The sequence below is a fragment of the Meriones unguiculatus genome, chromosome 3 (assembly GCF_030254825.1).
Source record: "Meriones unguiculatus strain TT.TT164.6M chromosome 3, Bangor_MerUng_6.1, whole genome shotgun sequence".
In the NCBI taxonomy this organism is placed as follows: Eukaryota; Metazoa; Chordata; class Mammalia; order Rodentia; family Muridae; genus Meriones; species Meriones unguiculatus.
The window spans coordinates 128,094,482-128,121,980 of NC_083351.1; the positions used below are offsets into that span (position 1 = coordinate 128,094,482).

General features: G+C 41.9%; 1 protein-coding gene across 3 annotated transcripts in view; it reads right to left on the reverse strand.

Annotated features, from left to right (window-relative positions):
- Window positions 1-24,737, reverse strand: part of Prkaa1 (protein kinase AMP-activated catalytic subunit alpha 1) — a 32,538-nt gene extending 7,801 nt beyond the window's left edge. Inside the window, exons 1-5 of one of the 3 annotated variants that reach the window (XM_021660102.2) lie at window positions 24,583-24,737; window positions 9,355-9,496; window positions 7,567-7,660; window positions 3,633-3,777; window positions 2,947-3,034 (exon numbers count right to left, since the gene is read on the reverse strand). In XM_021660102.2, the coding sequence (XP_021515777.1) occupies window positions 2,947-3,034; window positions 3,633-3,777; window positions 7,567-7,660; window positions 9,355-9,496; window positions 24,583-24,709 (596 nt within the window). In that variant the 5' untranslated portion in view covers window positions 24,710-24,737. Of the gene's footprint in view, window positions 1-2,946; window positions 3,035-3,632; window positions 3,778-7,566; window positions 7,661-9,354; window positions 9,497-24,087; window positions 24,226-24,582 lie in introns of those variants that run through there. The other 2 variants (XM_060380523.1, XM_060380524.1) reach the window with 2 other exon arrangements.
- Between the last annotated feature and the right edge of the window lie 2,762 nt (window positions 24,738-27,499).

A 27,499-nucleotide genomic window follows, 5' to 3' on the forward strand; every position in this document is an offset into this window, starting at 1 on the left:
GACAAAATTCTCTTTTATAATAAATGTGTGTGTGCGCACTCATGTGCATGCGTGTGCATGCACATGCCTGTGTGTGCCATGTATATGTTTGTGCATCTACCATGGTGAGTGTGGAGATGATAGGACAACTCTGTGAGGTCAGTTCTTTCCTTCTACCTTTACAAAAGTTTCAGGGATCGGACTCCAGTCATCACACTTGGCAGCAAGCATTTTACCAGCTGAGCCATCTCACTGGCCCCAATTAAATCGGTAGTGACAGATTCTGAACTTTTTTCTCCCATTTCTCCTAAAACTCTCACATGTTTAAGGACCTTGAGGCTGTAGATACAAGCCAAGCTAAGTGGAGGTCACAGAATACTTGAAGCTTCTGTTTGAAGCACTCTGCGGACAAATATCAGAACTTAACCTGCAAACAGGTTCAACCCTCCATTCAAAGTCTGGCTTTAACACTGAAGTACATCTTTAAAATGACAAATTACTATAAATATCAATCAACACTTTTTTGAAAGTAAGTGTTCCTATTCACCCAGACATCAAAGAAAGACTATCCAAAGCAAAAAAATCACATTTCCCTAATGGTCCATTTTATGTATGCCTGGTAATAATAGATCACTTTTTTATTTATATTCCCCATAGTATCTAGGTCCTGAATTTTTTATACCAAAGGAATTAAGATAGAAAACACGTGCAAAAAAATTTTAATTCACCTAATAATCTTTTGAGTAGTTAAACTTATGAAAATAGAAAATACTACAATATTTTTGTATTAGGTCCATCAACGTGTAAACAAAGAAAAGTTGTTTGAGTGGATGGTTACTAACACATAACAATAAACACTGGTGAATAAACATAAGCTGCTCAGCTTTCCTCTCATTAGGGTTTCAATAGGAATGACGAAGCGCTGTCTTTTTCTTTGATTTTTCTCTTGGTTTTTGTTTGTTTTTGCAACAGCATCTTACTTTATAGCCAAGCTGGTCCTGCCTCACTATGTAGCCTGCACTAGAAACAAACTCGCATCACTCTGCCTGTCTAACCTCCTGAGTAAAGTGTCTAGAGCAGTGCACCACCAAACCTGGCCAAAGTGTTGATTTTAAAAATTAAATCCTTTGGACTGGAGAGATGGCTCAGCCATCTGTTCTTACAAAAGCACCTGGTTCAGTTACCAACACCCACACAGGGCGGCTTACAACTGCCTGGGGCACTAGCTCCGAAGCGTGGAAGAGGAGGCTTTGACCTCTGTTGGCACCTGCATACACATACATACACACACAGGACTTAAAGTCTGTTTTTTGAATTAAAGTTTACAACTTCTGAGCAACCCTCTTATCCCAGCTTAATACCCCACTTCCAAATTTGGGAGTGCCTCTCTCTTTCTTAACAAACTATTTCTGTCACTAAAAAATGAAAACAAGAATATTCTTGAGCCAATAATGAGATAAAAGAAAAAATAAATTTGTTTTCACACTACTTAAAAAGCTACCTTGTGAAAAATATATGCATATACATTTTTTAATGTACACTGTTTTTTTTCCTGCATGTATGAGGGTGTCAGATCTTGGAGTTACAGACAGTTGTGAGCTGATGTGTAAGTGCTGGGTTTTGAACCCAGATCCTTTGGAGGAACAGTCAGTGCTCTTAACTGCTGGGCCATCTCTCCAGCAACCCTACTATTTTCAGTGCTAGCTGGTAATTCAGTGATCAGCATTTTGTTGTTTTGTTTTGTTTTTTTGCGACAGTTTCTCTGTATAGCTTTGGCTGGCCTGAACTCAATTTGGAGACCAGGCTGGCCTTGACCTCACAGTAATCCACCTGCCTTTGCCTCCCTGACTACTGGGATTAAAAGCACACACCAGCACACCACCACACCACCACACCAGGCAAGTTCAGCATTCTTCTGTTGCAGTCTCTAGCAGATCTAGATCAAGACGGAACAAAATGAGGCTTTCTTCTTCCTTCTCCCTTTTTATATCCTCTCGCCCTTCCCCCACCTCATTTTGTCTTGACCCTGGGTCTGCCTATACAGTCCTGCCTCGGCATCCATGCGATGCTCAGGTTATAGGCATCAACTGCATCCAGCCAGTCTGGTTTTAGGAAGATGAATTTTTTAATTCAGTTCCTAAGACACAAGTGCTTTCCTCATAAAACAGGAAGCTACTACATAAATGCCATCTATTTGATTAATTATGAGACTACCCCTTACATTATACTTGTAACTCTTCTGCTTTCTGTATGTTCTGTTCTGTGTTTTTTTTTTTTTTAAGATAGTGTCTTGATAGGTAGCACAGAATGACCTCACGCTCTCAAGTTCTAGAATTACAAACGTGGACCTCTTGTAATGCCTGGCACATGACTTTTTATTTTTTGTCTAGGTAAACCATTCCTCATGAGTAAGTATTTCAATACTCAGGGTCTCAGTGACTTGCCTATCTACCTTTACAACTGACTAGCTTTAAATTCTCCCACCAGAGAAAAAAATTAAAGTACTTCATTCTAACTGCTTTAGCATGATTTGCAAACCAACATTCTCCTCTATAAATGTATTTGTTAATTTACCCACATGTTTTTAAGATTTTTTCATTTTATTAGTGTGTGCGCATACACGTGTGTGTGTGTGTCAGTGTACATATGCACACATGTATGAAACAGCTTGCAGAAACCAAAAGAGAGATTGCATCTCCTGGAGGTAAAGTTGCAAGTAATTGTGAGCCATCTAAAACGTGGTTGCTGGGACCCAAACCCCAGTCTTCTGGAAGAGCTACAAGTGCTCTTAACCACTGAGCCATCTCTTCAGCTCTTTGTGTATTATTCTTAAGATAGAAAATCTGCAGGCAAGAAAACACCTTTCCTTTCCTTCATTAGTATTCAAGACAATACTTTCGACTAACAAAATCTAAGAGAAATAAGCAACTATAAATACATCAAAAGCAGCATAATGTCAAATACTACCTTCCTGAAATTACTTCTGGTGCAGCATAATTGGGTGAGCCACAGCTTGTTCTTAAAAATTCACCATCTGACATCATGTTTGAAAGACCTAAAAAAAACAAAAGACAGACGCTCAAGATTTCCCTAGGACAAGAAGAAAATTAAAGCCCACTAAATAACACAGCTAAGTTATACAAACTTATTTAACAAGATTGGCCACCATTTAGTCTTTATTTGCTTTAACAGGTCATAGCCTTTATTTCCCAAATCGGCTGCCCTTATTATGAAATACATTGTATTATTATGCCCTTACAATGAAATACATTGTAAAAATGTACAATGTATTTCAATGTCAAGAGTTTAATGAGTATATACTAAACTGCATTTTAGGGCTGGCAGGATGGCTTAGAAGGTAAAGGTGCTTACCACTAAGCCTGACAGCTTGGATTCAATTCCTAAGACCCACATGGTAAAAGAACAGAAACACCCCCAAAAGCTGTCCTCTGACGTGTGTATGAGAAAGAGGAAGAGAAAGCACAAAATAATTAAATCTCTTTATACTCAAGTTTGAATACATAAGATTAAGAGAATAACTTACTGTTTTCCCTCTTATAGACTCATTTGTCGAATGGGATTCTCAGCAAACCCCATAAACACTATTTGAAGACTGTTACATATACTCATTAAAGAGCTAAAACTGTCCTTACCAAAGTCAGCTATCTTTGCATTCATGTGTGCATCAAGCAGGACGTTTTCAGGTTTCAAATCTCTGTGGACCACCATATGCCTGTGACAATAATCCACACCAGAAAGGATCTGTTGGAACAGACGTCGACTTTCCTTTTCATCCAACTAGGAAAAGTAGAGAAGGATTTTAAGCTGTGCCTTTCAATGGAAACTTTCCTACTTATAATTCTCCAGCTTGTAAACTGCCAAAGCATGAAACCTTCCAAGGGAACATCACCCAGGAGTTACTTTTGAAATGGGGAAGGAATGCATGCAACAACTGACAAACCAAGAGGTTATGAGGACCCAAAGAAGCAGCACAACTTTCTAATCCTATCATCTGCATAGACTACACTTAGAAACCCACCTGCTTCTGTGACTCATGGGCATTTCTAGTAGTTTCAACTTCTACGTGAAACTAGGCATGTTTTCAACTTTAGGTTTGTGTTGTTTAACCCTTAACTTTTTTAATATTTACTGAACCCATTCAATATACTATACAGGTCAGACATTATAACATAGAAATAAATGAAAGACCCTACTCTAGTTGACAAAAGTAAGGAAAAAAAAAAAACATTGGCTAACAATGGGGAGAAAAACATCACAGAGTAATACAGAAAAGTGTAGATCCAAACCAACAGCCAAACAGGTGCTCCTAGTCAAACTTAATAGATGACAAAACAAAAGTCATGCAAGTAAGACAGGGACTTGTAGGAAGGCGGGGTGGGAGAGGGGATGACAGGAGTGGGACAGAGATAAGAGGATAGGGAGTGAGAATAAACAGAATGCACATAAAACAGGATGAAGGTGTCAAGGATAATCCATAAGAAAGGAAAAGAATGAATACAGAAAGTGATGTTGGATGGGGGTCTAATTTACATTATAAAGAAGTGACAGGTAAACATTGTACATGAGCTACAACACAACAACAGCCTGTGCTTGAAATTTAAGATAATTTTTAAGGTGTGTGTGTGTACACATCTGCATACAGGAGCCTACAATGCCAAGAATTCTGAGAATGTTGTATCCTCTGGATCTACAGTTGAAGACAGTCTGAAGACACCCCATATGGGTGCTGGGGACGAAATTCCAGAACCCTGAGAAGAACAGTAAGCCCTCCTAACTGCTAAGCCATCTCTTCAGGCCCAAGATGTTTTCATTTAAACAAAAAGAAAATCCTTAACACATTTACCTTTTGCATGTTTACTGCAAAAGAAAAACCCTTACACTACAATTAAAAATTTTAAATATAATCTTTTAAAAATAATCTTCAAAAATCTCCACATTTTCAGATGTTTGCTCAATGAATGATAACCACTACTGTTTTACACCTGCTCTAGGACAGCGCATTTAATAAATAAGCTGCTATTCCCCTCCACAAGGATTTTCACACAAAATTCTCTGGTAGGTCAAATGAGTTAGCATTCTAAATCCAGAATTCTACACCTTCAATGTATGAATAATTTGGGGACAAAGATAAACCAGCCATTTCTTTGAATGCAGAATTAAAACTACTACTGAAGTGTTGTAAGATACCCTTACTCAAGAAAAATATATTAATACTTTTGCAAACTAATACCTTTATTTTTTCCAGTAGATGTTTATAAGGAAAATTATGAAAGAGGGAGAGAAAACCTAACAAATAGTAAGTAAAATAACTAGAAAGGTGAAAAGTATTTTGTTTACAAAAATATAGTACAAAGAATGGCCGAGACTAAAGGGAGATGAATCAAGTCAAAGTGTTATTTCCAGCTGCTAAACATCACACGTGCAGTCTTTTGTGCCACTTCCTGAAACTGCCATAGGATGATATCAGTAGTACACAAGGAACAAAAGGACGGAGAGACAGCAGCCATAAAGAGTTTGTGGACAGCAGATAAAGACTCAGCACAAAGAGAGAAAAGCAAAACCAAAGCCTAGAGGAAGAAAAAAACACATCTGCATATGGAACCCTGAAAAAGCTGAGGAAAAGAGTTGCAACTGTACTTTCTGAGAGAGAGTATGGGGTGGCTGGAAACAAGACAGCTGGTCTCTAGAAAGCTTTAAATTCCCCGCCGATGGGGAGTAAGACTTCTGGCTACTCAAGCAAGGTGAAGCCAGATGATTCTCACAGGTACCATGGCAGGGGTACTGCAAGCAGGGCGGAGACTAAGTGACAACCAGCACACTAACAGAAGAGACCTCACCTCACCTCCCAACTCAGTTCCAACAGCTAAGCAAATATCTTCAAGAAGAAAGGAAAAACCAAACACCAAATCAAAGAGGAAAGAAATACTTCTGATTGTTAGCAAACGAATTCGCCCTACCAAAATCAACAAGATTCCAACAACTCAACAGGTGAAAGCCACCAGTCAATAAATCTCACACATATATGAGCCTGGCATCTGGTACGTCATTTGAAACTTAAATGGACAGCCAAGAATCACCAGATATCTGAGGAAAAAAAAATAAATAAAAGACAAATAAAATGAGCAGGAAAAAAAGAGTAGGTGAGCAGAAAGCACAGAAAACAGAACAGTGCAGGAGCGAAAAGACAATTCAAACCAAAAGCTGACCAGGTTACATCTGTGCAGGCAAACAAGCAGCCAGCTAAAGGGAATTTCAGAAATAAGGCAGAGATCTGAGATTTAAACACTTGACAGCTCAACGTGCAGCATCCAAAAGGTAAAACTAAAGACAGCCCCACAATGTAGTACTAAATGACTAGAAATGAGAAACAGGAGAAAAAAGATAAGAAAAGAAGGCATTGGTTAATTTAGGAAGTATTCCCCTAGGGAATAGGAGTGGGGCCTTGAAAGATGAGAAAGGAATACTTTAAAGATAAATTAACCATGATGAGAAATAAGTAAAGATTAACTTGGTTAATGAGTTTGATTCTAATTAAAGAAAAGAGATACACTATGTAAATTGAATGAGTGAATAATGCAAATAACTTCAGACTGAAAGTTCCTTTTCAGGCAAGTTCTTTTCTCAGTGCCAGCTGTGGGTCTTTTAGAAGGGCCTTATCTAAATCAGATAATATAAGGGTAAGCATGGGCAGGGAACAGTGCCCTGTATTTGTATTTATTACTTAAAAGCTTCCAAAGTTCCTTCAAACACTAAATTCTTTAAGTCTAATTCCTAACTCCTTCAAAAAGCCTGTTTCTTACTACTCCAGGTACACCAGAGTTCCAAAACCAAAAAATGAATACAACTACACATGGCAAGGGTTGAACAGCAAGGCCTCCATCTTTAAATACTTAATAATATATGTTGTAAGGAACACTTATAATGTTTAGGATGCGCACTAAAAGGGCTTGCATAGGCTGAGCATGCCTTTAATCCCAGCACTAGGGAGACAGAGGCAGGGAGATCTCTATACATTGGAAGCCAGACTGATCTTACATAGTTGAGTTCCAGGCCAGGCCCCAAGATGACATAGTGAGACCCTGTCTCAAAAAAAGAAGAAAAGAAAAGAAAAGAGAAGGGGAGGGGAGGAGAGGGGAGAAAAAAAGAAGAGAAAAGGAGAGAAAAGAAAAGGGGAGAGACAGAGGAAGGAAGGAAGGAAGGAAGGAAGGAAGGAAGGAAGGAAGGAAGGAAGGAAGGAAGGAAGGAAGGAGAAAAGAAAAAAGTTTGTATACCTCAAAACATAAATCTGAGGATTATGAATTTTTGGGACTTAAATGAGCTCTATCACTAATAGATCATGTGACCCTGAACAAATATTTAACAAATAGGCTCATTGTCCATGTCTATGTAAGTGGGCTCGGGATCATTACTAAGGTCCTTTCTCTCTAAATAGCCTATGATTCTAAACAAATATATGACGAAGGGAACCTATTACTAAACAGACCTCTGAAAATTGCTGACATTTTAATGCAATAAAGGGTACAGGAAGTTACAAAATATGTACAGGATTAAATGAGAACTGCTTACCCTTCCATTTTTACAGATATAATCAAATAGCTCTCCTCCTGAGACATATTCCATCACCATGAAAATATCAGATGGTGTACTGATGACCTGGTACCTGGTGAGAGAAAACATTATCTACTAATATTAAAACATGTGTATTCATTCATTCAGTAAAGAGTCACTGAGCACCTATAATATACCAGGTACTGCACTAGATGCTAGGAGACTGTGGGGGAGCAAAGCCAATCTCCTGTTTTTGTTATGTTCTTGCTCCAGGCACCAGGAAACAGACAATAAATAAGCATTATCTAGAGGCAAATCATGCGCTGGAGCAAAGAAAGCAAATGCTTCTGCTATACAGAGTTCTCCAGGAAGGCCACCAAGTACACCTGAGCAGAGCCTAAGGAAGGAGCAGACTAAATTACCCGGACAAAGCTGGCCCGTGCAGAGGCCAGGGCCGAGGTGGGTGACCCGCACAGAAAGACAGCAAAGGCCAGGGTGGAGGTAGGAGCCTGCTTGGAACGCTCATGGTAAGGCAAGAGCAAAACAAGCTGCGAGAGAAGCAGACGTGACGTCAGTCACTGGAGGCCAGAAATGGAGAACTTCACAAGCCAGGAAGAGACATTTGGCTTTTAGTTAACGGAAGATGAAAAGCTATGGGATGGTTTTGTGCTAGTCACGTTATTTGCATATTCAAGAGTAAGCGGCAGCAGTCCATGCGAAGAACTGACTGAATGCTTGAGAAGCCCAGGCTGCGATAGCAGTCTGTGAAAGGAGAGGTGGTTCAGACCAATGGGATGGTAATAAAGGGCTGAGGACCAGATCAGATACATTCTGAAGGAAGAGATGGAATGATGGTAGGAAGAAGGACAAACGGGACTGTTAATGATGCTCCTAAGTTTCCACCCAGGAGGAGGAGAGGAGTTAGGTGGCAATTAACTGCAACGGTGAGAACAATGTGGCAAGCAGATCTGAGGAGGTGAGAGAGATGAGACTTGACCAGCTCCTTTGAAACACCATGTGGACATCCCAGTGAGGATATAAAGTAAGCAGCAGGCACAGGGCCCAGAGGACAGAGATGTGGTCTCAAAGCAAGAAGTGCATGTTTAGGGACCATCGGCATATGTGATATGTCAAAACACCTTAATAAAGGAGAGATAAAAGCAAAACAATTTTTGACACAGCCAGTTCACCAGAAAAGTCCAAGCAGCTTTAAATTATGGCCTACATGGTAACATAGTGGTAAAAAAAAATGTTAGCTGTAAGCCTCACATGGCAACTGTCAGGATGACTGTCCTCCTGAAATACTATATTCCTCAAAGTCTGGTATGAGTATAGTCAAGTAAAAGCAAAGTTCAGAAAAATAATTTCTAGTGGACAGTCTCTCATGAGCCTAATTCCCAGCATGTAGAAATGTACAATTTGTACGTCAAGAATTTTTTGCCTTTTTTTTTTTTTTTTTCCTTTCAGGTGGTACTGGAAACCAAACAGGGCCTGGCACCTGCTACAGAGACTTTGACTAGAAAAATCAACAGTTGGTTCTATACATAAAAACAGAAGCACAAAGTGTTATCAGAAGGGCCTCTGTCCAGACAACAGGAAGAACAAGAATAAGCGTGATATGAACCACGTTAAAACACGAGGGCAGCCTCTGTAATTGGCAGTGAACCAGGGTTAGGTACTGGAGCAGGAAGAAACCTCCAGCCTCGGAAACAGGAAGAAGGCCAGGCCTCTCTCTGCTTTGCCAGGTTAGGCAAGTAACAAGGGGAAAGAGCAGGTGGTGGGACCAGGTTAATGAGCAGGGCTTACAGTTTGATTATGTGGGGGTGCCTGAAAAGCTTCAGGTTCTGAATCTCTCTGCGGATCTTTCCAACCACGTCAAGGCTTCGGATCTTTTGCCGGTTGAGTATCTTCACAGCGACTTTGTGGCCAGTCAATTCATGCTTGCCCACTGCAGGGGAATAATTTTAATATGTTAGTACCAGGTTTGCTTGATAATATGCTCTGGCATGTTGTAATAGTAAGCTAAGCACTCTGAGAAAATACTTTGCTCCCCCACCCCCATTATACCGCTTTTGAAAGTTTAGGCTTAAGGCAAGAGGAGACATACAAAAAGAACTGCTTGATAAGAGAGGTTCTGGGGGAAAAGAAAAGCTGGAACAGTTATGAGAGAAATAAGAAAAATTCTTTCCCCTTCCTGTGTGCCTACAGGTACTCAAATTCTTTTAACTTACTATTCATTAACTACTGTACATATAAAATCAAACTCTCTTTGTGCCACTTTCTACAGATGTTCACAGACAGAGAATACAGATGTTCACAGACAGAGAAACTGGTACCCCATTAAATCATATGATAAGAATCCAGACATGATAGCTTATTCCTGGAATCCCAACAGGCAGAGGCAGAAGCAGGAAGACTTGAGAACTTAGGGCAGGCCTGCGCTACGTGGTAACACTGTGACTCAAAACAACAAAAACAAAAAATCGTATGATATAGAATAGTTCCATCTTCCCCTCAGAAAATGGCATTGCAGGGCTAGGGAGATGGCTCAGCCAATCTGCATGAACAAAAGACGCTAAATTCAAATTCCCACAACCCACACTTAAAAAAAAAAAAAAACAAAACTAAAACCTAGCATAATACATGCCAGCAAGCCCAACAGTGGGAGAAAGAGGGCAGCTGGGCAGACATGGTGATCACTGGGGCTTCCTGGCTAATTACCTAGCTCCAGTTCCAGTAAGAGCTCTTTTCTCAAGGGAGTAAGGCATAAAATGATAAAAGCAGGCCACATCCTCTGGCCTGTCATGTGCACATACAAAACACACACACACACACACACACACACACACACATAAAACGAAGTAAATAAACTCCCCTGTGGCACCAGGACGCTTCCCCTATCATTATCAGTCCCTGTGATTTTCATGTTGTCTTTGTTTTGTTTTGTCTTTAGTTTTGGCTCACGGGCATGCAACTTACATTTTCAAACAGGTGATTTTAGGCTGAAAGGATGGCTCTGTGGTACCAGTTCAGCTTCTAGAGGACCCAGGTTCGATTCCCGGCACCCACATGATGACCCACAACCATCTACAACTCCAGTACCAGGGGACACAATAACCTCTTCTAGCCAGCTTGGGCACTAGCCACACACATGGTGCATAGATATATGTGTAGAAAAAGCACCTATGCACATAAAAATAAATAAACCATGTTTAAAGAGATTGTCTTGTCCAATGCTATGCCCACCCAGACAATGGGCACAGAAAAATTCAGATACTGCTAATAGTGTATCCTTTCTCAGGAACCAATCTAGGAGAGAATATAGATCCTATCAAAATGAGAACAAAAACAACAACAACAAAATAGACATAATGTCTAGTTAACAAGAGCTCTAAAAGCCGGGCACAATGGTGCATGCCTGTAATCCCAACACTCAGGAGGCAGAGACAGGCGGATCTCTGAGTTCGAGGCCAGCCTGGTCTGGAAAGCTAGTCTAGTATAACCAAGGCTATGCAGAGAAACCCAATGGGGGGGGAGAAGGGGGAGAAGGGGGAGGGTGAGAAGGGAGGGAGGAACGAAGGGAGGGAAGGAGGAAGGGAGAGAGAGAGAGAGCTCTAAAAGCTAAGTGTGCTGGCTCGAGCTTATCTTCCTAGTCTTGGGAGCATTGCTGCTAGTTACAGGCCAATAAGACAGGCACACTGACACAAAAAGCAAACAAAGACAGGTGTGGTAGTGCATGCCTAAATTGCCAGAATATGAGAAGAGATAGGAGTTTACAGTCATCTTTAGCTACAAAGGTACCTCAAGACCATCCTCGGTGACGTAAGACCCTGTCCCCAAGAGTCCACCCCCCCCCCAAAAAAAAAAAACAAACAGGAATTCAACCCAGCCAGAAAAATCAAGGGAACAGACATCCTGGTCTAAACAGTAGCAAATTCAGGTAAAACAACAAAGGGGCCAAGATAGTTATTTTGAGGAAACAGATATAATCCTAAACCTTTAAAAGTATGAAATATTAAAGCCTGGTGTGGTGGCACACACTTTTAATCCCAACACTCAAAAGGCCTAGGGAGGCAGATTTCTGAGTTCAAGACCAGTCTGGTTTATAGCGCAAGTGCCAGGACAGCCAGAGCTCCACAGAGAAACCCTGTCCAAAAACAAAAGTATGAAATATTATTTGAAAAAAAGATTTATTATAAAGATACTAAAAGATGGGGAAATAGCCTTAATTTCAAAGAAAATCAGAAAAAAAAATAACTAAATCATTAACTCAAGCCAGGAAAAGTTAAAAATTCTATAAGAAACGAACAATGAGGCCAGGTATGGTGGCATACGTCTTTAATTTCAGCACTAAGGAGGCAGAAGCAAGTGGATCTCTGTGAGCTTGAAGCCAGCTTTGTTCACTGAGTTCCAGGACAACCAGGGCTACATCATGAAATCCTGTCACAAAACACCAGCAAGAGAAAAGAAAAAGAAAATAATCTACCATGTTAGTTTAGTAATTTCTATTTTTGCAGTCGTAAGGCCTAAACTTCATCACAAATAACCCAGTCTTCTATTAGGGCCTGCTCCATTGAATATCAGCACAGGTAACACAAATAAACAACTGAAGGCTGGGGAGAGGGCTCACTACACAAAGGCAGCTGTTGCCAACCTGACATTCTGAGTTTGATCCCACGGTCCACACAGTGGAAGGAGAGAAATGACTCACAGCCGCCACCCTCCCACAAGCACACTGGGGCACACAGCCCTACATACACATATATACACATTAATAAACGTTTTTCAAAAACAGCTGAGGCTCACCCAGAACATCAACTAAGGACCTAGGGTAGGAGGCTCTGAGAATTCCCTTTGACTCATTTGGGATTATGTACTTACATTTCCTATAAACCAACCAGCCAGCCTAGTCCATGAGTTCCAGGCCAGTGAGAAACCGTATCTCAATCCCAGCAACTGAAGAGGGGGAGAGGTTGATGGGCCAGCCTGGTCTACATAGTGAGTTCTAGGCTGCCCAAGGCAACATAAGTGGTTGAGACCCTCTCTTGAAGCCAAACAAACACAAAAAACAAGGTGGACCCTGCCAGGGGAACCCCTAGACTGTACATACACACACACACACGTACTGCAAGTAAAAACAGATATATGCACATACACAAACACAAAAAGCAGTCTGAGTGGTGTCACACACCTGTAATCCCGGCACGCAGAGAAGCAGAGGCAGGTGGATCGCTGGAAGCTTGAGGCCGCCCTGGTCTACAAGGTGACTCCAGGTCAGCCAAGGCTACAAAGAGAAGCCCTGTCTCGAGGGGGGGGATAAAAAAGTCTGAGACAGGAGGTCTACCATGAGTTCAAGACCAACTGTGGCTAAGGTGTAAGACCATTTCTAAAAAAAAAAAAAAAAAATTCTAGCATCACTCAGTAGGTAAGGTTGTTTGCTGACAAGCCTGATGACCTGAGTTCAATTGCTGAGACCAATATAAAAGAAAGAAAGAACCAACTCCTCAAAAGTTGTCCTATGACCTCCACTAACACAGTATGGCACACACCCATACACATATACACACATACACTTCCATACACACATGCACACACCTACACACACACACACAATTTTTTTTTTAAGAATACAGGGATACAAAGAGCACAATGAGACTTCTACAACAGAACAAGTCATTTAGAAGGCAGTAAGACAAAGATAAAATGATGTGACACCATTTTATGGTCAGATACTAAAAACCGAGAGACTTTAACAATGAAGGTCGCCAAGTGGTAAGACTCAAGGACATAATTTCAGTAAGGAGAGTAGTATTTCACCTGCAAACACTAGAAGTCCCCCTCTTAAGGAGGCAACATGAATGAAGCCAATATCCAATCAAACACATACTTGAGCATTTCACCGAACTATAAATAATTAGGACCGTGGAGATTTAAGTTCTCACTTTCAAAACAACTCAAGAGGGCCTTCAGTGGGTAAAACGCTCCAAGCGGGAGGGAGGACCTCAGTTCAACCCCCAGATCTCCCGCAGTGTGTGTACAAAGTTGTCCTAGAACTCCCACATGGGCTCTATGGCAACACACACACACACACACACACACACACACACAGGAACATGGTGGGGGAGCTACTGATTTTATTTTATTTTTTTAAAAAAGCAAGAAAAAAATCACTAAGTTCAACCTTATTCAGACAAAAGCTGAGCACAGTTAAGTAGGGGATGGAAGGACTACATCAGCAATCATAAAACAAGTGGTCATTGAAACCTCCAGCACAGATGTTAATGAGCCAAACAGAAAGGAAGCAGCTGAAAAAGTAATATGGTTGGTTTTCTGTCTGTTTAACAGAAATTACCAAAAGTAATTCCTTTTGTTGTTTGTGAAGGGGATGGCTGGAGGAACCTTAGAACAGTTGAAGGAACCAAACAAACAAAAAAGTTAAAGGTGACTGTATTTTAAAAGAAAACACTGTAGTTCTCCAAATTAAACTATGAAGTAAACTAAAAACATGCATAAATGTTTCTCAGTTTATTACAGCTTATTATGTAAGAACAATAGACTGCAAATCTCCTAAAGACTAATTTCAGGAAACAGTTTAATCTATTGTTGTTTCAATACAACAAACTCTTGCAGGGAGACTATGAGAAATGCTGGTATGAACATGGAAAACAAACAAAGTTACACAGGCTTCCACATTTGCCAGCTATAGAAAAAATTAGAAGAAAGATATTCTACAGCCAATGTGTTTCAGATTTTACTGATTTCAAGAGTCATATTTCTATTCTTTTCAGTTTAAAAAAAAAAATTCCAAGGGGAGAGCAACAACACAGGTCCTGGCAGATCCAGCCTTTCATGGGCACAGACTGAATACCCAGTTTCCTTTCTGGCAGTATATGCACAAAGCACAGATTTCTGCAGCTCCAGGTGCTGTTCCTCTTTGAAGGTACTTAGACTTCTGACTTGCAAATTCAACCTCCAGCTCTAGACGGGTGGCCACAGATTCACATGGAGCAATGTTGATAAAGGCCCTTCCAGCAGCCCAGCACACAGTAGGTGGCCACACACTGTAACTGTTAGTATTTAGGTATAACTCTCCATTATTCCCAAACCAGCGCTCATCCTTATTTAATCAGTCTGAACTACCCATTTTAATACCCCAATAGCTCTTTGACTGACGTTTTCTGTTCTCTTGTGGTCAGCAGCCTGTCCTTACCAAGGCACTTGGCACCCAGTGAATGCTACATAACAGCCTCTGACACTACCCTCTCATCAGCTTAAATCCCACCGTCCAACCCAGCACTCCAAGCACCAAGCCTGAGATTTCTCGATTCCAAAGTTCAGCCCACTTCCTCACCAGTTAATATACAACAGACCACTCATACACACAGCACCAACCCTTCACAACGCTATCACTGTTTATCTGAAGTTTCCAGCAACAATTCTATGGCCACAGGTGGGAACAGTCCATTTCTGTGCTTCCCAACACAGATGGGAAGAATAATAATCAGACTACAGTTTAAATCACTCAAAGTCTTCTTAAACAAATAGCGCTTTCTGTAACATAAATCTAGTTGATTTGCATTGTGCAATACAATGACGTCATATACCTTATTAGTCCACAGCACATGCACCTTGTACACAAACATACTCTAACTGTCACCAGCCCTGGAAGACTAGTGTTGCTAATATCATGCTACAGGAACTGAGGCACATAAAGACCTAACTTTTCCACATGGACACAGCTGGTGAGAAGCCGGAAGCTCAGCTCAGACTGGGCTAAGAAAGTCATGCTTCTTCCAAGAGAGGAAATGTTATAGCACTCTTTAAACATCTTTAAAATATGTATTTTATGAATTATTACTCTATGTATGTGTGGGTATGGGGACTCTGGTGCCACAGCATACAGGCAGAGGTCAGAGGTTAATCTTTTCCTTTCACCCAGGCTCCAGGGATAGAACCCAGGTCCATCTAGCCTGCACAGCAAGGTTTGTACCCACAGAGCTATCCTGCCAGCCCATAATAACATATTTTTAGAAAAAAAAAAAAAAGATAAATCTGGGAACTAGAGAGAGAGAAGTCAGCAGTTAGGAGCTCATAACGCTCTTGCAGGTGAACCGAGTTCAGTTCCCAGCACCTACACTGGGCTGCTCAAAACTGCCAATAAACTCCAGCTCTAGAGAGACCCAAGACTTCTGGCCTCTGCAGGCACCAGCACTCACAAGTACAGACCCACACACAGACCCATACACATTAGTTAAAAATAACAGAACAGCCAGGCATGTAATGCCCACCATCAATCCTACCACTCAGGAGGCGGGAACAGGCAGATCTCTGAGTTCAAAGGCCCCTGGCTTACAGAGTGAAAACCTGTCTCAAATAATAATGATAATAAAATCAACCTTTAAAATAAATCTTAAAAGTTACACAATATAATGCACATATATGCACCCTTATAATGAAACGTACGAAAGTTGAACATATCAGAAGCATCTTCAGTAAAGATTGAATTTTCCCAGACTTAAAAAAATTCTAAAATTTCACTCTTTTATTTGATCTTTTCCCTATATTAGAACATAAGCCTTATCTGCTAAAAACCTATTAATTTCAAAATCTTTTTATTCTAGCAAAACACCAACACACATAAAAATGAAAATTATAAAAAAAATAGAATTAATAAAGGGTCTCAAAATGGTCAGCATAACTGTCTAAGGACTTGTTCTCTTATGAGGAGAGACTAGCCTCTTACAGGGACAGACTAGCCATGCGGCAGTGGCAGTGGCAACACTGGAGCTACGCTACCACAAGCCAGGCAAAATCCGGAGTCATCAGAGGCTAAGAGGTAAGGGACACATTCGCCACCGACCTTCAAAAGGAGCACAGCCCTGGGGACCCCAGGTTGCACACCTCCAACCTCCAGACTGTAGGAGAATGGTTTTCTCTTGCTTTAAGCCACCCGTCGTTAGCACTGCTCCTGCAGCCCTAGCAAGGGGATAGGCTTATCAATTTAAAAAGTGGCCATCACTCTGAAGGTGGAGGCAGAAGGCTTGAGAGTTGAAGGCCAAACCAAACTATATGAGAAGAGGGAAACAGAGATGGCTCAGCAGTGCAGAGCCCAGACTGCTCTTCCAGAGGACCACCCACAAGAGGAATTCACCCAGTGGTCACCCCAGCTGCAGGGGCATCTGACACCTCTGGCCTCCACAGGCACCTTCAGTCACGTGCCTACAGACAAACAGGCAACACATGCAAACATAATTTAAAAAATAATAAATTTTTAAAACAGCATTAGTAACAAGAATCATATGAAAAAGACTTTTTAAACTGGATTACATGCCCATGGTTTCAAAACCAGAGTATAATGTTCATAAGGACAGGGACACAAGTGTTCAGCGTATGTAAACACAGACAGTGTGCCTTCATCAATGCTCTGCTGGGACCTGATAGCTCAGAGGACTTCCCACGACTAGTCACCTGTGGATACTCCTACAGCGCTTCGCTTCCGAAGCTAAACTGCATCCTTCACGGCCTATCAAGGGTCACCTTCCACAGCCCCATTTCTGGCACTCTAGGATTTCCTATTAGCTAGAAGAGTCACACAGCTAAAAATACTGGAACTGGCTTTCTCAAGTCATGGTGTTTAAGCATAAAGTATATTGTATTTCATGTACAATATAAGAACACAATATGTGGAGGGCTGGAGCCTCCATAGAAAGAGATTTCCCAAACCCAGGAAAGGATGTATATTCTCCCTTCTATACACTCACTGTTTAACAAGGCACTGAGACAGTTTAAAATAAAAAATAAATAAATAAATAAATAAAAATAAACAAAAAAACACCTTACACACACAGTATTTCTTTGTGGCAGTTTGAATGTTTGGTTCTTGGTGGACTGTTTGGGAAGGATTAGGTGTGTGTGGCCTTGTTGGTGAAAGTATATCACTGGGGGTGAGCTTTGAAGTTTCAAAACCCAAACCAGGCCCAGTATCTGACTGCATCTATCTCTCTGTCTGGGGCTCCTCCCTGCCTCCTGCTTATGAGTCAGCTGTAAGCTCTCAGCTACTGCTCCAGTCCCGTTGTCGTCTACCTGCCACCATGCTCCCCACCATGATGATTATGGGCTTGCCCTCTGAAACCCTCTGAAACCCAATAAAATACTTTCTTTTATACGTTTCCTCGGTAATGGCATCTGTGCACTGCAACAGGACAGTAACTAAGACATGCCTAATTGCCCATCCCTGCCATTACGGCGCTTGATTTGTACGTAAGTATTGTGCCCCTGGGAAAAAGAGTCATAGAATTTTTCCTCCTGTTTTGTTTTCATTTTCCCTCTTCATGGTTCATCCTTGACAGCTGACTAGTCAACACTACAAACTAGACTAATGGGGTGGCAGCAGATCACTCTGCCATTTGCTAGATCTTAACTTGCACACTGGTTAGCCAAGGGTGAAGTAGGTCCTTCAACACTTGTTTCGACTGCCTTTGATCCCCTAGAGCAGGCTGGTTAGCTACACTAGCCAAATGCGTGAGCTCTGACTTAAGGTGAAAAGACCCTGCAAAAAAAAGTGCACTAACATGCACACACCCACCGATTAAAAATAACAGTAATACACACATAAAATATTTTTCCCTTTCAGACTAGACCATATCTTAGCTGGACATGGTGGTGCATGCCTTTAATCCCAATACAGAGGCAGATGGGTTACAGTGTTCAAGGCTATTCTTGTCCACAGAGATTCCAGGATAGCCAGGGCCACACCACAGAGAAATCCAGTGGTGAAAAACAAACAAGCTAACTAACAATATAGACATTATGTCCTTCAATTTTCCCATCCTTCCCCTCCTCCTCCTTGTCAGAGAGTTCAAGCCCTTTCAAGCCATGGCATTACAGTGTTGCTCATATGACTGCAAAGGTACTCAGCAATGTCTGCCTTCAAAAGTACTGGCAACACTCACATTTCAGCAGCAAGATACTTTTAAAAACATAGTATCTCAGGCCTCAAAATAAGTCTACAATGCAAGTCAGTCTAAGGATGAAGAAAACTGGGATTCTCGGGGTCTGTAATTTGTCAAGATATACCTATTCTGATGAAGTCCTACTGCTCTGCTGTGGCCTCGTCTTTCAACCTATCCACTCTTTCTTACACCACATGCAATGAGAAGGCAGACAGGAGAAAAACCCCCCTTCCCCTACCAACCATAAGCAGTAAGAAGGGGAGGAGGGCAGACGGCACAATGTCAGAATCAGAACTGTTTTCTCAAACTGGGCTAAAGATTCTCTATTGAGTAAACTTAGGCGGAGCCAGAGTAATCGCTGTTCCCCAGAATTGCTGTTGCAGTCAATCACTGCATATAATAAAAGGACTTTGCCAAGAGTCTATATTCCTGGAGGGGCCCTGCCTGCCCTTTACCAAAGCCTAAGTTGTATTTTTCAGACTGTTACTTTGTTTTCAACAGTGCTAAGAAGTTGCTTTTAAACAAACTGCAGCACAGAAATTAGCCTCATCCACAAGGTCTGCCTCTCAAGAGCAGTAAGTCAGTCAACTAAGGATGAACTAACTACATAGCTATTGTTCTCTCTACAGGTGACTGTTTAACTAGAAAACACTGTCAACAAATGATCTAATCAGACACATAATGCTGAAGTGTAACAAGATCCTATTTTCAAAGGAAGTGTCTTAACAGACTAGCGATGCTGCAGAGACAGAAATGGCCCCTGAAAGCACTCTAGCCACCTAACTATTTCTGTCTCCTTCCTAAAATTAGAAGAAAATTCCACTATTGCATTAGAAAATACTTTAATGCTACTGGGGGGTAGGGGGGGTTAAAGATTTCTTTGGAGCATATCAAGACATACCAAGGCCAGTGAGAGGCACAGCTTGTTAAGGCAGCAGACCCAAGCCTGATAACCTGAGTTCCAGCCCTAGGACCCACATGGTGGAAGGAAAGAAAAACCAACTGCAGGAAGTTCTCCTCTAATATCTACACAAGTGCCAAATACACACAAACACACACACACACACAGACACACACCTGATAAGCGAAAAGCTAAGGTTATTTTTTAAGTCATATCAAATACTTCAGTACCAGAAGCTTAAGGAATATATTAGACATATTTGAAGTCTTTGATGACTCCTCCCACAGCCTTCCTTCATCTCTCCCCAGAGGTTACCATTAACTCTGAACTCAGTGTCCCTCTCCCACACACTAATATATTTTCTTATGAAAGTATGAATCCATAAAAATGCAGTAACATCTCATTCTTTTCATAAATTTCAGGTATTTAATGACTATGGTACATGCCCAGAAGAACAAAGGATGCACAACAGTACAACATCCTTGGCTACCCAGGTTCTGGATAAAGAACACAGGGGTTTCATGCACATCTCCATGGGGACATGCTACACAGAGAAACAATGATGTGGATATTTGCCTCTGCCTTTTGTACATCAATGTCTTTTATACATATACATTACTTTTTGCTGTTAAAGTATTCTGGAAAACTCTTCTCTAAATTACATAAAGTTTCTTATTTCTATCCCTAAATGTTTACAAGGCATTTCAATACGTGAAACTAATTTAACAATTCCCCTATTAGAAAAGTTGGTTCCCTAATTCCCCTATTAGAAAACCTGGCTTCGTGTGCTCCTACAGACCTGACTCTGATCCCTGGGACTCATGTGGTAGAAAGACAAACTCTAGAAAGAAAGGATTCACTCCCAAGTTTTCCTCTAACCTCCACATATGAATCATGGCATGAGTGTGCTACACAAATGTGTATTCGTGCGTGCGTGCGTGCATACGTGCATGCATGTAGGTGTGACTTTGTTGTAATTGTTGTTCTACTCTTTTGAGGCAAGATCTCTTGCAGCTAAGGCTGATCTTCAACTTGTTATGAAGTAGAGGCTAGCCTTCAACTCCTAATCTTCCTGCCCATTACAGATAGTATTAATTTATACTAGTATTAGACAAGTGTTTTGTAACCTTTATAAACATCAGACTGTTCATCTACAACATGAACTTGTGTTTTGTTTTTAGAAACAGAGCCCCAGCAGGTCTCAAACTCACTATCTCGTCAAGAATGGCCTTCCATTCTAATCCTCCTACCTGCATCTTTCCAATGTTAAGCTTACAGGCATGTACTACCATGCCTATCCCTGATTTCAGTATTTTGAGACAGCCTCACTATGTAGCTCAGGCAGGCCTGGAGCTCCTGACGCAGCCCAGGCTGGCATTGGATTTGGAACCTTCCTGTCTTGGCCTCCCCAATGTGGACACTACAAGTACCACCACGCTTGGCTCTACAACTTATCTTTGATGCCTAACTTTATTTTCTAAAGATTCACTCATGCCACATATATGTGACATATGTACACATACATATTACATGCAGATTTTCTAACAAGGAAATTTTCCTAATTCATACAAAGGAAAGAGTACCTATGTACCTGAAATGATGGCTAACATAGAAAGCCACCAACTTAACCAGTTCTATGCAGACATATCCAGCCCAGAAAACTCTCAAGACCTACCATGCACTATACTACTATAGTATCATGACTCTGTTCATCCATGCTTTTGGAACTGTTTTAAGGGAGGTGGGAAATGGCATGCAAAGAAGTAGGGACTAACACCTTGACACTTTGAAAATAATAATAAAACCCCCAGTTTTCTGTTTAAATGTTCCCCTGATAAAGCTATCATTAAGTAATCTAATTACTTTCATTACTGTTTATTCCATAACAAGATAACCACTATCAATTTAGCTCCAAAATTCAATTTCTAGGGCTGGACATGTGGCTCAGTTGGTAGAGCACTTGGCTGGTAGGCATGAAGCCCTGGGTTCAGTCCTTAACACTGTATAAAACCGGGCTTGGTGGCACACATGCCTGTAATCCCAGCAATGGCAAGGTGGATGCAGCAGGATCAGAACCTTAACTACATAGTGAGTTTGAGGCCAACCTGGGCTAAATGAGACCCTATGTCAAAAACCAAACAAAAACGGAAAAAAGAAAACCAAAACACACGTAAATTCCCTGAATATCATACTGTTGATTTATACATCTATCAGTATCACATTTCTCTGTTAGATTCCCTAAAATGTTACATTTACCAACATACATAATACTTGAAAAATATACTCTACATTGTCTCAATTATAATTTAAGGCTAGGATGGTGGTGGCATACACCTTTAAACCCAGCACTCAGGAGACAAAGAAAGGCGAGCTCTGAGTTCAAGTGGTCTACGGAGGAACTTCCAGGACAGCCAGGGCTACACAAAAATATCCTGTCCAAAAATTAAAAAAAAAAAAAAAATCAGTTAATTAATTAATTAATTAGTAAAATTTCTCTAAGAATTCTTAGAAATGGGGGCTAAAGAGAAGGCTCAGTGGGAAAGAGTACTGGCTGGGTTCCAGGCTCAATTCCCAGCATCCTCGTGGCAGTTCACAACTGTCTGTGACTCCAGTTCCAGGGGATCTCACACCCTCTCACAGACATACATGTAGGCAAAACAAAAATAAAAAAATAAATAATAATTTCAAAAATTCTTGTCAAACTAAGGCTGGAGTTGGGGCTGGAGGGATGGTTCAGCGGTTAAGAGCAGATTGCTCTTCCAGAGGACCCAGGTTCAACTCCCAGCACCCACATGGCAGTTTACAACTGTCTATACCTCCAAGATTTGTCACCCTCACACAGACAGAAAGACAGACATACAAAACACCAAAGTACATACAAATAGAGATTAAAAAAAAAAAACAAAGGACTGGTGTTAATTAACAAATAAATTACAGTTAATCAACAAATGACGCCACAGAGGTTATTTTTACCTACTCACTGTGCATTCCTGCCTCCCCTTTTCTCTTCTACCTACAGTACTCATTCTCTGTAGTGTCCCTCAGGCAAGACCAAGTGCACAACTATACACTGTATCCAGGTACTGAAAATAAAAAAAAAAAGATGCTCCCTCCCATCCCTCCCCCCAACACACACACAAACCTGGGTCACATTCCTCCTACAGTCATGCTATCCCGCTTTCTGATGCATAAATCAAATGGCACATGGCAGTCCAGCCATTCCTTACTATGGCGAGGATCATAGAAAAAAAAAAAAAAAAACAACCATGAAGCATCCCATCCCAACTGTTTAACAGTTTTAAAATGAATTGGTTGAATATTTAGGCCAGCACCAACTAACAAGTTTAACGACAAATTTAATTATAACCACGAAGCCTGTGATCGGCTGACTCACACTGGCCCTCTATATTTGGGGAGGTTTATGACTGACAGTGTAGTATTTCAAGAGAAGACTGTGTGGGTGGAGAAGTGAAGGTTAAGGAAAAGCAGAGTCACTATTTGTCACTGTTACTTCGCAGGTCAAATCCCAACACTGAAAACAATCTCTTCTTCCTTTCCTACATGCTGTGCTCACTCTGGTTTGGAGTCAGAAGAATGGCAGAAGCCACATTCCAAGCAGGACCCTCAGAAGGAGGGATCTGAGTTCAAGCCTGCCTTATCACTTCGATCAGAGCATTAATAAGCATTTCCTACCAACACTTGTAAACTAAACAGCACTTTATAATGACTAACAAGGAACAAATGTTCCTTGTTAAAAGTAAGCAAAATACTGAAAGAGCTGGCTGTTAATACCAGTTACTAAGGAGGCTGAAGCAAGAAGGATGACTAGTTCAAAGTCAGCCTGGACAGCATTATGATACTCTCTCAAAATACATACAGACATACAACAAAGCAAAAACCTGAAAGAGCACACAAACATCATACTGGCCTACCACGATCAGTGCTACTGCCCTAGACTTCTACCTGCCCCGCCCTCACATTATTGGGCTTGCTAAGGTTTTCCTAATAAGTTTATGTATTTGCTCCCCTGAGGGTTACACAGCAACTTTCAATTCTAGGACAGGGAAAGGGCAAGGGAAGGAAAGGTTCTTCTGCTCCTCCAGGGAGAACAGAGCTCAGTTACCTCTCTGTGTAAATTCTGACAAACTTTTTATTTCAATCAAATATCTACTAAGAGGTACTATATGCAGGTCACGTCTATTATTTCTCCCAAACCAATGCATGAATTATTCCTTATCAGTTCCAAACTTCCTTCCTCTAAATAATTAATAGCATGCTTAAATATTTTAAAGGGGGGAAAACTCTACTACAGAATGGTTGCAATCAGAATTTTTCTTGTCAGTTGGTGGGTTAGACATCAAGTTTGCTGGTAACAGAATGCCTGTGCTTTGCTAACACAGTAACAGGGGATTCTACCGAAACAAACAAAAGTCCAAAAGGTGGGCACTGAGTTACTAAAATATATTGTGAGAATAAACGGAAGCTGTACCAATAGGCTAATAAATACCATCTGGAGCTAACACATGCCCTACCTACCAGGTATGGCTCTCAGAAACCGCAAATCTTGGGAAAACGAAAACACTTAAAGGCAGAGTCAGCGTCCAACTGTAAACAGCGCAGAGAAAGCACAGCACCAGTTCACTCGCACATCCATCAAACACCCTGACAGAGGTCAGCAGTCCTTACCAGGGCATTCTTAGGATCGCCGAAGGATGCCTCTACAGCTACCTGACTTTTGGAAGAACACGTTTCGAGGCAGGAAACCCAAGAAGCACCTAAGCCGACAACCTCCTAACGGCGAGGCGGCGGCACCTCTGAGGACTGCCAAGGCGCGATGGGCTGGCTCGGCGCCAAAGGATCAGAAGAGCAGAAGAAACCCCTCGTCCCCGCCGGGCGCCCCCGCACGCGCACTGCCCAACTCCCTCACCTGGGAAAGTTGCAACCAGAGCTCTCCCCGCCCCTCGGGCGCCGCGCCGTCGCCATGGCGACCGCCCCAGCCCCCCCGCAGCGGACCCCACAGCTCTGCATCCCGCGGCGGGCTCGGGCTCCGCTCCCAGAGCCGCAGGGACCGGGGAGACGGAGCCCGGAGACCCGGAAGGCGGGCGCGGGGGAGGATGCGGAGTGCGGAAAGGCGCGGGCGCCCGCCGTCCGCGGGGTCCGCGCCGGCCCGGGCGTCCTCACCCTTCACTTTCCCGAAGGTGCCGACGCCCAGCGTGTCCCCCAGGATGTAGTGACCGATCTTCACCCGCCCGTCGTGCTTCTGCTTCTCGGCCGTCGCCATCTTTCTCCAGGAACTGAGTCTGCGCATGGCGCCGCGGGAGGGGGCGGAGGGGGCGGGCAGGACCGCGCCGGGGGCGGGCGGGCGCCGAGGGGGTGGGGACGCGGGTGCGCCGCGGCGGGGCGCAGTCGCCGGCCGCCGCCCGCGCAGGCCCCGCAAGCCCCGCAGCCGGCCGCCCAGCGCGCTCGCTCCCCCTGGCGGGCCGGGCGGCGGGGAGGCGGGAGCGGCGCCGGTACTCGCCTCGGCGCCCGGCATCCCTGTGCGCGCGCCCGCCTCCCCGCCCGCCTGCGCGCGGGAGGGCTCCCTGGCGCCCCCGCCCCCCCCGCCGGGGCGGGCCGCGGTCCCCCACACTCGCCGCTCGAGGGGCTGCGTGTGAGGCTGCAACCCCCCGGAATACCCAGGAGTGCGATGCGTAGACGTTGCCCGCGTATCAGGGGACACCGCCCTACCACCGACTTCTACCGTTGGTTTTCCTCTCACCTCGGTGGCATCTGGAAGTCCAGGGTGTTTTCACTTGCACTTTTAATACTTGCCACTGCTCTAACAAACAAACAAAAAAACTCTGAACAAGTAAATTACTGTTGGGCACTGCACGACTCAAGCAGCCTGGAGGGTCTTCCTTCCTAAGAAATTTGCTACCCTGAAATTTCCCCTGTGGCGAACAGCAGGCTGGGAATGTCTGTGAGTGTATGTGTATCATTAGGGATGTTATCCTAATTTGTGGTGTATTAATATTTTTACATTTTCAATGAAATACACACTTTCACTGAACTAAAATTGAGAGTATTGTTTGTATAAATGGAGCCACAACGTATCACAAAGAAAGTAGGTTTATTTGTAGTAGAATTTTAAAATGTCTGTTACCCTAATAAACAAAATCAACTGCATTATCATTAAAAAAAATGTATATGCCTTCCTTCAAGTTGGAAGTTTCGGTTTCTATCAGTGTCAATGGACAAAAAGGTCGGTCTCCATGAACAAGTATTTTTTAAGAGACCACATGGCCAAATGACAGATTAGACTTCCAAAAGCCATCCTCTGACTTCCACGTGTATGCCTGTACTACACATATTCACATCAAGTAAATGCTTTAAATAGGAAAGAAGGTAATCACAAAATAGTCCAACGGTGTGCTACTTACATCACTAGGATGTTGCAAAAGAGCAAACGGAAGCTCAGTTTCGTAAACCCATTTGCCAATTCCTCCTGAAACAATGAAGACTGGACAATATAATACAGCATCAAGCACAGAGGTAGCTGCTTTAATCCTAGCTCTCCTAGACAGAAGCAGGTGTATCTCTATGAGTTCCAGGGCTATGTAGAGAGCTCCAGGCTAGCAGGACTGGGACTGTCTCAAAAGAAAAAACAATCTTCAAAAGCTAACAATAATACAAAGGGAACTGGAGAGTTTTATTTTTTGTTTTTCTTGCTTTGGTTTGTCTTTTGGCTTTTTAAGACAAAATTTCTCTGTGTAGCACTGGCTGACCTGGAATTTACTCTGTAGATCAAGCTACCCTTAAATGTTTCTTTTCTTTTCTTTTCTTTTTTGCAAAATGTTATTATCAAATACAACTATGATTAGTATATAGAGTTCAAAGTCTCAAAAACCCTGGAATCAAAATAAAATGCTCTGAGTATTAAAAATACTTTCTCGGTATATATTTTAAAAAATCTTTTAATTTCCTTTGATACGTGTTTAAAGATTATTTAACACTTTGATTTGCCTTTCCAAAGTCTCAGTTAGAAAATCTAATCACATACATTTTAAAACTTGAAATTCAATAAAGTTTTGTGTTAAACCTGTTTAAGTAAAAGATAATTTAAAATAAGAAAATGAATAAATGCACCCTGGTATTATTTTCACTTTTGGACTGTTGCTTTTATTGCTGAAACAGAGTCTTATGTTCCTCAGACTTGACTAATTTTATGTTCATTCTTACTTTTCTGGTTTTTTTTTTTAAGATTTAACTTTTTTTATGTGCATTGGTGTTTTACCTGCATGTCTGTGAGGGTGTCAGATCCCCTGAAACTGGAGTTACAGACAGTTTTGACTGCCATGTAGGAGATGAGAATTGAACCCAAGTCCCCCGGAAAAGAGCATCCAGTGTTCTTAATGCTGAGCCATCTCTCTAGCTCTTAGTTTTTTGTTTTAAATGTCTTCAGTAAAACCTACTTTTGCTGGTTGTGTAGAAAGCCTGAAATAGTGAGTCAAACTGTGAGCAATAACTTAGAGATTGTCTTATCTATTGACCACAGCTCAGGCTAAAGTAGCTTTACTTGCTCAGGGTTTTAAAGGTTTTATTTGTAGGGGTTTTGTTGTTGTTAGGGGGTTTTGTTTTGTTTTGTTTTGTTTTTTGAGTTAAAACTTGTATTCAATTGAATGTCTGAAGTAGTAAGGAATAAACCTTCTATCTCTGTTTGCTTCTTCTCTTTCCTTCCAGGTTTAAAAAATGTTAATAACAGCCAGGCACAGTAGTGCACATCTGTAATCCCAGTACTTGGGGAGGTAGGGGCAGGCAGATTGATGTTAGTTCAAGGCCAGCCTGGTCTACAAAGGGAATCCAGGACATACAAGAGTACACAGAGAAACCCTGTATGGGGGGAAAAAAGTTAACACTTTTTTCTTATTCCTTTGCATTCATTCTCTCACTGATCCATTTCCAAGCCTTCACTTTCTTCAAACATTTTTTAATTCTATCCGCTATGAAAACTGACATTTTTCAATAATATGAAGAAAGTGAACAGTTTGATATTTTACTGGGAGAATTCTCTGTATTTCCCTGCCCCCAACCATGATGGACTATGCTACATAGCTCACCA